This window comes from Vespula pensylvanica, chromosome 3 (genome assembly GCF_014466175.1).
Source record: "Vespula pensylvanica isolate Volc-1 chromosome 3, ASM1446617v1, whole genome shotgun sequence".
Classification (NCBI taxonomy): Eukaryota; Metazoa; Arthropoda; class Insecta; order Hymenoptera; family Vespidae; genus Vespula; species Vespula pensylvanica.
Genome location: NC_057687.1, coordinates 6,471,822 through 6,484,321, shown reverse-complemented (window position 1 = coordinate 6,484,321; position 12,500 = coordinate 6,471,822). Strand labels below are relative to the sequence as shown.

The window sequence follows — 12,500 nt, the reverse complement described above, 5'->3', positions numbered from 1 at the left end:
TTTCTCCCTTTCTAGATCTACGAGAGATTTTGTCTACTACATTTCTCTCATTTCTTATTCTTACAAGAACGAACTTGCGATATGCTTGATGCGTAAAAGGGGTCAGACGTTTGCTAACTCGATGAGACACATCATTTTTACGATGCTTTTTTAAAATTGAAAGAAAGAGAGATAGAAAGAAAAGGAGAGAGAGAGAGGGATATTCTTGGAGAATTTTTGAATAAATTATTTTCATATAATCAATAGTCGGTTTTTCTCTCAAGATCGAAAAATTTCACGAAGTCGACGATCTTACATGCTTCGAGACTGCAATTTTAGAATGAGAAGATGTTAGAAGATGTTATGATTATAATTATGACTCGTTTTCGAAACGACAAGAGAAAAAGAGAAGGGAGAGAAAGAGAGAGAGAGAGAGAGAGAGAGAGAGAGAGACTCCAGCAGCTCTCTCCGCGGGCAATCGGCCGGAAGAGTTTCGCACGTCGCTCGCGTCAGATTCAACGCGATTATGGTAACGAGTTACGGAAAGTTCGACGCACGCGACTGTATTAAACTTAAAAGCCATCGAGTGAATGCGAGAGAGAAAGAGAGTGAGGGAGAGAGAGAGAGAGAGAGAGAGAGAGAAATTGGAATTTCGCTACGAGATAATTTCGAATGGAAGAACTTCGAAATATGCGAGTGAACTAAAGTCGAAAATCAAGAAGCATCTATTCAATGAAAATTATGTTTTATTTTTTAAACATTTATTTAGTCGGCATTGATTTCTTTTAAAAAGTGATAACTCGACGTAGCATTCATTTACTTATCATTGCAGTAACGAATAAATCGTTATTTTCTTTTCTATTTCTTTTTTTTTTTTCTTTTCAATTATAAACCGAGGTCTTATAAAATAAGTAAACTTCGTTTGCACTGCCATTGCGAAGTGTTTAATCCGTCGTTATTGGCATCGTCGATAAAAAAAACGAAAAAAAAAAGCTTTGATCCAGAGAGCCCAGTCGGTTAGTCGGTTTTTTAAAAAACGATTCCATAACTTGAGGCAACGTGGCACGTTTTGTTAGACGCTTCGAAAGCTACCACCATCGTCGTTTCCCTATCCCTTTTGGCCCCTTTTACAGAAGCTGAGAAATATCATCGGTGTACCAATATTCCTAGGCAAGTGGAATATTTCTGAGGTAAGAGAAATCGTATCATCGCTCATCCGTCCTGGCCGTAACGCGGAATGTAAAGCTCTTATCTTCTGCCCGGAGAAAATTTTCTCCCTTTGGCCCGAACCCGGCGTATTCTTATGGCGAAAAGTATCCATCTCTTTTCTTTTTCTTTTTTCTTTTTCCTTTTTCCTTTTTTTTTTCTCTTTTTTCTCCTTTTTTCTTGCGTCCTCTATTTTTTTTCTCTTTCTTTTCCTTCTCCTCTCTCTTTCTATATCATTCGATTACGAATTCGACTCGAATTCGACGAAATATCTGAACAAAAATCGTACGTACGTAACGATGAACATATTTATGATTTTTTTCCTTCGCAATTTTTAAGGGAAATCAAAAACGTATCAGTTTTTATGAAAACAAAGATTTCTATTTTTCCTCGATGTCTTTCTCTCTCTTTCTTCTTTAGCAAATATCTTTCAAATTCAACGGTCATTTTTTTTTATACGATCAATTATGATAATCGAATATTATGTTGTTAGGAAAAAAAGAATTCTTTCGAAACAATTTGAGCATCATCTGATCGGTGATTAAGATGTATCAAAAACATAATCTATTCTGGCACGGTAGTATGTGAATGATGAAGAAAAAAGGGAGAAAAGAATGGAATGAAAGAAAATGAAATGACAAGTGAAAGAAGAAGATTGTGTAGAGAGATTTACGTGAATATAGTACAATACAGAGAAAAGGATAGAGAGAGAGAGAGAGAGAGAGAGAGAGAGAGAGAGAGAGAGAGAGAGAGAGAGAGAGAGAGATGGACCGTTGTCAGTAAGGGGGTAGCTTTAGGACAGGGTGATGCATAGCCAGGGGGTATGTTTCGTTCACCACGAAACGTGAAGCTGGCCTTGACTGCTTGTCTCGTTTTTACTCGTACTCGTCTTTTCTTATTTTTCTCACTTTTTTTTTTATTCTCTTCGCTCTACTCTTAACTCATCGTTTCTTATACATCTTATAAGATACTCTCGTGTCACTACGTTCGTCTCTCGTACGATACGTTACTGGTAAACTCATACCGGGACTGGTTTTGCCCTTTCTCACGTACACGTTTCGCATGGTGCGTGCATATCGATCGTCTTGCGCTCTCGCGACGTGCGCCAAGAGAAGTTGGAGGAGGAAGAGGCGGAAGAGGAGGAGGAGGAGGAGGAGGAGGAAGAGGAGGAGGAGGAGGAGGAGGATGTGCCTCCAACGTCGTCTTCGTCGTTGACGTGGCAGCAGCAGTCGCCGTCTTCGGTAAAATTTATTACTGCCATTCGACGTATTTCGAAATTTCCAGCATTTCAGAATGAGTTTACTCTATCTTCCTATAAAATTTTTTATATCATTATATTGCAAAATAAATAATTTTCATTAATTATTGTCGATTAATATTCTTTCGAGCGATTTACGGTATGTATTCATCTTGGATAAAGTCATAATTAAACGATCTTATCATCTATAAATAAGAAATAATACGTATATAACAAAAATTTTGATGCAAATCACAAATAGTTAATTAAATATTAATTTACATTGTATTTCGATAAACGAGTAAAGATACTGAGAAGATCGGAACAAAAACAATCTCAATTTCCTTGTTTAGTTAAATCAACAAATCATTCTCTCCGTCTGGAATTAGATTATGTAACGACCTCATGTACAGTGGTGTCCTCGATGCGTGAGCATCGATCATCTTAGATATACACGCCGGTTGCTCTTGAGACGCATGATGAGCACGCTACGAATGCATCTACCTTGCTGTGTTGCAACTGCAACTGCTGTGGGCAATGTGATTGCTACTGCTGCTATTGCTACAGCTACTGGTGCTGTTGCTGTTACTGCCATTGCGTTCCAAGCGAACGTAGAAGCGCACAGATTGCATCGGATGTTTCGTGTTTGCAGTGTCGGAATACGCGCCGCTCTGTTTGGCACTTTAGATTATCGAGCATAAAGGGAAGGCGAACCTTCGGTGTGTGTGCATCTGCGAGAGACGAGGAACGCAATCGTTTCCGTGCACCCGCGTGTATATATATATATATATATATATATATATATATATATATAAGTAGGGTGTATATGCGTAGAAGAGAAAAAGAGAGAGAGAGAGAGAGAGAGAGAGAGAGAGACTTGGCAGCTTCAAGAGAACCGATATAGGTAAGTACTTCTATGCTTCCAAGTGGAGCTCGATTCGAAGCTTCACGCTCGAGGGATGGGGCTAATGACGATCCTCGCTCGTTCGAGAACACATCAAAATCAATCAACGTTCGATGCGATAGTCATGAAGATATCGATATGTTTGAATTATATTGTTGGATTCGTTAAAATTATCTTGCTACTTTATATAGATGGAATTCATTATTTTCCTGAATCTACTTAAAAGTAAATTCGTGTTTATTTGTCTTTCTCTTTCTCTCTCTCTCTCTCTCTTTCTCTGTCTCCCTCTCTTCTCTTCACTTTTCTAGATCATTTTCTCTTTCAAGATCTTTGTAAATGAGAGACGAGGAAGGAACGATATAAGGAAGCTAACCACTAACGCGCTTTAGATGCTCTAATTAGTGCTTTCGAAATGAGCCGCCGGCAGCGACGGTAGAACGTGAAAATAATTGATAGCCCTCTTGAAGGAAGATTATCGTTGGAATATATGCATCGTTCATAGGTGTATTAGACGATATTTATGGTAATATTTAGGAGAATTATTAACGCAAGTTAACGGATTTGAAATTACTTACATTCTTTCTTTTTCTCAATCTACGGACGATCGTGTCTTAAAATACGAAGAGTTGAGATTACGAGAGCAGAAATTTGAAAACATAGAAAAGTTCCCTTTTGTTCGAATTTCCGTGCGAGCAAACCGATCAATGATTTTGGGAGGTATGTAGGTAGTAGGTAGGTAGGTAGGTACTAGTCACACACGCATCCGGTGTCACTCGATGTCGCTCAGCTTGAACTAGTTTGCGTGTTCGAAATGCATCGAATTCGAATTTAATGGCGAGCGTGCCTATAAAGAATAGAAAAGAAAGAACAAATATTGTTCTCGTATTTTCCTTTTCCTTTTCTTTCATTTCTTTCTTTCTTTATTTATTTCTTAAAGAAATCCTTCGAAGATTCAATCGCATTTAAAGCGACTTTCGTCAGAAAAAGTTGAATACATTCTTTATTCTTTCCCGGAATGATCGGCAGTGATGAAAGTAATTGTAAAAAATCATGGCAATTTAAAGATAAATAGGAAATAGAAGGAGATGATATCGGACGAGTCTATAAAACGTGAGTATCTATTCGGGGGAAGAAGATTGTAGACGCGGAAGTAAGCATTGATATTACAAACGAATATATAATATGGTGTTATAACTGGTGGTGTAATCTTACCGGACGTGACGTCGTGGTAACGGCGGTGGTACCGGGCTGTGAAAATTATCCATCATCGAGTAGGCGTCGTGTTCGAGCGAGGACTTGTGCTCGAGCGCCTCGAGGTGATCCAACCTGAGGAGCTCGGCCTCGCGTGGCGAATGAAGCTCACAATGAGCGACGTGGAGCAACGGTCTCAGGGCAGAACCGCCTTCGCATCGTTGCTGCCGCGAAGGCGGTTTCGCCGTCGTCGTCGTCGACGACACCCCTCCACCACCCCCTCCCCCTACAACAACACCACCACCATCCGTCGCAACGCGTTCTTCACCCCAGACTTCAAACTCTCCGGCAGCGGAGTAATCACCAAATCCACCGTTACCCTTCACCGTTGCACACTTCCCTCGACTCTCCTCGACGAGTCTGGGGCAAGAAGAGCCCCGGTGATCTTCGCTGAGTCGTTGATTACGTTGCTGGTATTGATGTTGATGCTGTTGTTGTTGTTGTTGTTGATAATGTTTCTCCTGATCTTTATGTTTCTTATCCTCCTTTCGATTTCTATATTCTACTAGATATTCGCGCGATGGCAACGAGAACGACAGACTGCCTCGACTATGACCGGCTCGACGACGAGCCGTCAGATTTTCCGATTGGCTGCTGCGATTGGCATCTATCACCGTCGTTGCTGCTTTCGCTACCTCTTTGATCTTCTTCTATCACTCCTACTTTCCTCCTCCTTCTCCTTCTTCTTCTTCTTCTTCTTCTTTCTCTTCTTCTTCTTTTTTTTACGATAATCTTTCAATCGTCTTTCGGATACTTTCAAGATTCTCTTTCTAAGGATATTCGTGTATTCGCCCCTAAACACGACGTTGTTGTTAACGAGAAAAACAAGATAGTAAAACGCGTACACAGATGAGAGACCGAGACACAGAGTTTGTACGGCGACGGACACGACGCGGAAATTCGCGTAAGCAAACTTTCCTATCGATCTGTCAACACAGAGCGAGAAAGTTCAACTCCCCGCCGCGAGCACTGTCCCTTCTTCCGTAGGGACGCCTTTATTTCCTCGGAATTCCTTCGTAAGTTTAAACTGGAGAATCTTGAGTCTTGGTTTCCTCCTTTTCTCTTCTTTCTATTCTCTTCGTATCAATATTATTATTATTATTATTACTATTATTATTGTTATTATTAATATTATCAATAATTTTGCTAACGCGACAATATCCTTTATATCGAATTCCTCAACTTTGCGTCGTAACACGAACGTCGATGATGAAAAAAACTTTGACACACTCAATTTCGATTCACTCTCACAGAGACTGCTATCGATCACTCGACGGAACTTGGATAAATCCTAAGAACAATTTCACGTATTAACCGAAAAATGACTTTCGAATAATTGGGACGATCAATTATCTCTTCTCCGTTAACATCCACCAAGAAAAAGATCGATGATTAAAATTGGCGAAACACGTCGATCTTATCTTCCTTATCACGAAGAATTTCAAAACAAGGAGGGACCATTCCAAGTCACTCAAAGCACATTTATTTCTCTCTCTCTCTCTCTCTCTCTATCTATCTACCTATCTCCAACTATATATTTCAACCTTTAAAAAGGATAAAGTGATAAAAAAAGTAGGTCTCCGCACCATGAATCGACGATAATAAATAATGGAAATTTTCTTTGGAAGCTGCTGAACTTCTCTATTTCGGTCTTCTTTCTTTCTCTCTCTCTTTCTCTCGCTCTCTCTCTCTCTCTTTCTATCTCTCTATCTTTCTCCTTCTCTCACTCTAACACTTTTCTGTCGTTCAGAGTTAACGTCGGCCTTTCGAGTAACGTCGCGCACACACCCGCGACAGTTGCGGATCAAAGACTGAAGGGGCCACTGACTGCGCCGCAACGCCCGGCACGAACTGACACTGAGCGTCCCCACCACGGTGCTCTGTAGAAGCGCGCGCGCGCACTTAGGACGCACGCGCAGACGCCGACCCTTGCCTACCGGATCGGATCCTACTACTACCCTCTACGGCTCTACGGCTTTCTATCTCTATCTACCTACCTATCTACCTACCTACCTACCTACCTTTCTTCCTTCTCCCTTTGCCCACGGCTATGCAACCCTCGAGAGCGAGCGCCGACTAGCGGAGGCCGCGACAACTAAAAACTCACCCCTTCCAATATCGACGTTGCCTGTCAGACGAACACTCACACATCCTTGATTTCCCTGTTGCGCGTCGAGAAAACTGTACTGTATTTACGAGATACTCTTTTAAAAGAGCTTGTGAGTTTTCTTTTCGTTTTTACTTGCTTTTTTTTTTTTACCCCCGCTCCCTTTTCTCTCTTTTTTGTTTTACTCGCTCTTCGTTTTCTTCCATCTTTTTTTCTTCCCTTTTTCTGTTTTTCTTTTGTTTTTTCTATCATCGCGTAGAAACGTTCGTAAATCGCATGTTGCTCGTGGAAGTGTTTGACTCTATGGTAGCTCTCCTTTGAAACGGTCGAAGTGTTAATTTAATATTTTGTTTCATTTTATTTTCCATTCCTCTCTTATTTTTATTTTCTAATTCAAAGGAAATCGTGTTATACGACGATACATTCAAACCGCGTTTGTTTTTTGATTATTTGGGGAAATATAAACGTATTTGAAGTTTGAAATCAATTAAAGCAATGGACCGTGGAGTGGAATTCCGAAGATAGAATATACGATTTGCACGAAGCAATTGTTGAGGACTCGTTACTGACATTATTTCTCGGCGATCCTAGTGTTTTTATTTTTTTCTTTTTTTTTTGCCATTCCTCGAATTGTGTTTCGTGAAAGAGAAATCGTTTGAGTCCAATTATTTTCGTTCGAACATACGTTTATCCGTTTCTACAAAACTTGTTGACTAGTAGCACGGAAAAGCGTTTCGAACGATTGAACTATAACTAATCGAAGTTATCGAGGATCGAGTTTGATCTCAATCAACGTTTTTTTCACGAAGGAATGAGTCATCGAGGTGTTTTCTTTCCCTTTATTTTTCTTTTCTTTTGTTCTTTGTTTAAAACAAAGGAATCTTGGTATATGTTGTGTACTACATACAGGCTTCGCCCGTTCGAAGGCAATACATATTTTTCTCCGCAGAAAATATGCTTTGTACGTTAAAAGCCCAAGCTCCTTTACCGTGTTCTCGCGGTATTTTTCTATAAAAGTCAAAGGATATATTGTCGTGAAGGAGATAAACGAGCGATGGAGAAAAAAAATGTCGATAGACCGAACGAAAGGACTATTTTATTTCGATCTCTTATCGATCTCAAGCAACCAGCAACAGGTACATAGATATATAATGTACAAATTTTTCTCCTACGAATTGTTATACGAAAATGTATAACAAGGGAGACGGAGAAAGAGAAAGAGAGAAAAATGATAACCTAATGAACTCATTAAAAACGTACGAACGTACTGACATCAAATTGTCTGAATTCAACGATATTTTAACAGCACGTGTAAACGGATACTCGTTGAAAAATATATGCACCCAACGAAGAGCTTTTCACGCAACTCAGCAACGTACATAAGTACTAGTAAAATATGTGCATGTGGTAAACTCCCATAGTGCGCTTGCGTCTTTCGAAACACGTATAGATGCAAATGCAAGGTGAAAGATGCGGTGGTAGATTACGGGAAACCACGTTTCTATTTGTAATTCTGAAAATATATACCGAGAAAAATGTACTGATACTCGCATATTCTTTTTCTTTTCTTTTCCTTTGTTTTTTTTTTCTTTTTCAAAGAGAAACACCAAAACTCGACGACGTTACATTAAATCTTTTTTTTTTTTTTGCATTTCTTTTCTTTTTCAATTTAAGAGAATGAAAGTGACAAACACATTTTTCTCCCTCTCTCTTTCTCTCTAATAGCTTTTCAAGAAGGGTCGTCAAGGGAAGAGGATAGAAAATGGTTGGAATTTTTGAGGGAAAAATTAGTTTGCAAGCTGGAAGCACAGCTTAGCCAAGTGTTTCGTAGAAAGAAGAACTATTCGAAACGCGTAGAAAGAGAGAGCGAGAGAGAGAGATGTTCGTGGTCACAGGGTAAGCGAGCGTACGACGCGTACACATCGCTTTCCAGCCGCGTCTTTTGGGGAAAGCCGACGCGACTTTAAAGGGGCTAGCCGCACGTGCGTTACGTGAGAACGACATTCCACGTCACAAATGAACTTTTCTATCATCGACTTCCCGCTCACGTTAAATCGTCTAGAACGCGTTACGATGAATCCTCCTCTTGGTCGTATTTTAAATGTAGCGGAAAATTTTCGATTATTTATACAGGGTGAGCCTATAAGTATCTTAAATTTAAATAAATATTAATGTGCCGATTATAAGATATAAAATATGCTATAAGTATGTATATGAGATATAATAAAAATAATAACGATGATATATATATATATATATATCATTATTATTATTACAGTATGTGTATATATATATATATATATATATATATATATATGTATGTACGTATATATAACAATTTTAATTAAACATTTTGTCGAAATCGTTTTATTTTCGAAATTATTCTATCGTATTTCTTATTACCAATTTATTAAACGTTTCATTCTGAATCGTTTTATTTAAAAAATGATCATATTTTTTATTCTCAATTAAGCAGAAAAATCGGCAGCTTTTTTCATGATAATCGTCTGCAATCGAGGCAAGTGGTTTGTACAAGCTCGGGCTCGGCTTGTGAATTCTGGATAAGATCAAAGAACTCTCGTTCTTCTTTTCTACCATCCTATTTGTACGTCCACGCCCGTCGAAACGGCCACTACGTAGAGTTTAACTTATTTAACCTAATGGAATTTAAGCTCAACACCGAAGCAGATGCATCTACGATTTCGACGTGGATTCGTGATCGCTCGTAAAAAAAGGGTCTGTGGAATCAGATCAAGTATCTATTCTTTCTTTCTATCAAACTAGAACTTGACCGAGAGCGGAAATTTTTTTTTGTGAATTTAAGTGAATTTTTATCTGGTTCAAAAAATTCGTAATTCGGTATAATTTTCATCGAATAAATAAAAGATTTAAATTAATATGAATGAGCATGGATAACTCAACGATAAAAATAAAAACTAATTTTATAACAATAAATTGTCGATATATAAAGTTTATCCGTAAAATAAATATATAATATAGTATATAACTGTTTGAGGAAATAATAAAAATATAATAGAAAACGTACATGACTTTCGTATCAACTTAACTCTACTTTTCCACTCATTCTCGTCTTCTAATTCACGAAAGGGAGATAGTACGAGTGGAAGAGATAGAGAGAGAGAGAGAGGGAGGGAAAGAAAGAGATAGATAGATAGATAGATATATAGATAGATAGAGATAGAAAGAGAGAGAGAGAGAGAGAGAAAGAGTGATAGAGAGAAAGTGAAAGTGAGAGTGATAAAGAGAACGAACTCGAAAAGCAGTAAGTAACTTTCTACGGGACAGCAGATCGCACGTAACCAGCGCGCGTCCCTCTTATTGCCAAGAAATCATAGAAGCACTCGAGCTCTCTCGAAACTACCCTTCTGGCGCTCGTATGCAGCCCACGAGAGCGATCGGAAGGAAGTTTAATTATATCCTCGATACGTCGCGTCGGCTACCGTTGATACACTTATCTACCCTACACACATACACACGCGCGTGCACACGCACACACATAGATATACGAATTCACAGACAGTACTCGAAAATACAGCTTACTTTGGTCTTCGCCTATCACGAAGGAAGAGAAAGGGTAGAAGATGTATGGAGAAGTTGTTTTATCCCCTTTCTACCTTTCTCTCTTCGTCTACAGCAAGAATATACCCTAAAATCTCTCTCTCTCTCTCTCTCTCTCTCTCTAACTATAGAGAACGCTTACCCTTTTAGTACCTAGTCTTGTGGAGAGGCAACCAAGCCAGTGGCGGCGACGTTCAACCATTCTTTGATGGGCCAAACTCTTCGGGCTACTGGAACTCTGGAACTACCCTTTGGAACGTTCACTCTCTTTCGCTCTCTCTTTCGCTCTCTCTTTCTCTCTCTCTCTCTCTCTCTCTCTCTCTCTCTCTCTCTCTCTCTGTCTCTCTCATGTCCCAACAGCGAGTTCTCATAAATGTACGCATAGGAAGGAAGGAAGGAAGGAAGGAAGGAAGGAAGGAAGGAAGGAAGAAGGATGGATGGATAGATGGATGGATGGATGGATGGATAGAAGGAACGTAGTATAGTAGAAGGGAGAGAAGAAGAAGGAGAAAGGAGGAGGAAGAGGAGGACCGAAGGCATGTCCACACGCGAGAGCCCGGAGGAGAAAATTCGCGACAGGTCCTTTGATGTCGTTTAAACAGAAAACGTCGCTGCCTGCTGTGCTTCACGAGAAGTCTGATCCTTCCTTCCTTCCTTCCTTCCTTCCTTCCTTCCTTCCTTCCTACTTTCCTTCCTTGCCAACTCATACACGTACAGCCACACGTATGAATAAATATATAAATATATATATATATATATATCGCCATCGTTGTATTGGAGAAAAGAACACCGTCAGGAGGGCTACTTCAGACGCAATGCGTCATACAACGAAAGGTCGGCCCTCCTTTGAATTTATTTCTTTCCTTTTTCTCCGTAATTCTTATCGTTCTCTCTCATCTCCCTTTTAGCCCTGGTCTGCTTTGTGAGATCACGATGACGTGGAATAGCAGCAGCAGCAGCAGCAGCAGCAGCAGTAGTAGTAGCTGTAGCAGCAGCAATAACAGCAGGAGAACGACGACGATAGCATTCTTCCGATGTTTACAGATATCCTGGATGGCTTCGTTCGTTCATTCATTCATTCATTCGTTCGTTCGTTCGTTCGTTGATTCGTTCGTTCGTTCGTTCGTTCGTTGGTTCGTGACATAAACACTCTACTTCCTTCTGTCTGTTATCTATCTCTCTCATTCTCAATAGGCACTTCTCCGCTCTTTCAAACACGATCGTCTCGTGGCCTGCGTATATGCGGAAGACCGCGCGCGCTTTCCGAGATCTACGAGCTACAAATTCTTCGAGAGGAAGGGCTTTACTGCGAGTTTCTGCGTTTGAGGGGTGCACGTGCACCGTATTACTGCCGTGCTTTGCCTTTCGTGCCGCACGAGATCTCGCGCATCGCGAGATCGCGCTACTCCTTTGCGAATGCGACTCGAGAGAAAGAGAGAGAGAGAGAGAGAGAGAGAGAGAGAGAGAGAGAGAGAGAGAGAGAGAGAGAGAGATAGAGACAGCTTGGATTTAGGTAAGACGATGCTTGCAAATTTATTCTCTTTGACCTTATATGTCTCTCTCTCTCTCTCTTTCTCTGTGTCTATCTATCTGTCTGTCTATCTCTCTTTATCTCTCTTATTTCTTATTTTTCTCCAAATTAAATTGTAAATATTTGCCGAAGAAGATCGAATTGGTTGAAACGATTTTTCTCTTCTTTCTGACAATTCATTCCACAAATTTATTGCGAATGAATCGGAGAGAAAGCTTGCGAAACAATATAAAAATTATTGACAATAATATCATGTTGATTCGTCGATAACTAAGAAGCTTTTTACGAACAAAACGTAACTATTTGTTTTTATGAATGAAAAAGGTTATAAGTTATAGACGATAATCATGGAGAGATTTAAGTTCAAACGAAGGTATCACATTAGTAGTGAAATTGACAGTTTTCTCGCAAATAATATTAACGCGACACGCATTCCTTTCATCGGTTTTTTATAGAGACTACCAAAAATGGGAGAGAGAGACATACAGACAGACAGAGAGAGAGAGAGAGAGAGAGAGAGAGAGAGAGAGAAAGAGAGAACGACTACAGTAGGGAATGCATTCGCGTTTAATCTAGGCGACGCGATTCTCGCGAAGCTCGCCAAACGGTGCATATACGACGGCATTCCACGCGATACATCACGTTCTACGATCAAATATCGTTTCCTCCACCTTGAAATATTTAAATCAAACGTATCCAGTAGCTA

The 12,500-nt window shown here is 39.8% G+C and overlaps 1 protein-coding gene across 7 annotated transcripts in view; it reads right to left on the bottom strand.

Moving 5' to 3' along the window:
• LOC122627723 (teneurin-a) overlaps positions 1 to 12,500 on the bottom strand; it is a 473,567-nt gene that overhangs the window by 75,847 nt on the left and 385,220 nt on the right. The window contains exon 1 of one of the 7 annotated variants that reach the window (XM_043809112.1): positions 4,539 to 6,153. The exons of the other annotated variants lie outside the window; for them this stretch is intronic. Coding sequence (XP_043665047.1) covers positions 4,539 to 4,594 — 56 coding nt within the window. The 5' untranslated portion in view covers positions 4,595 to 6,153. Of the gene's footprint in view, positions 1 to 4,538; positions 6,154 to 12,500 lie in introns of those variants that run through there. 7 annotated transcript variants of the gene reach the window in all.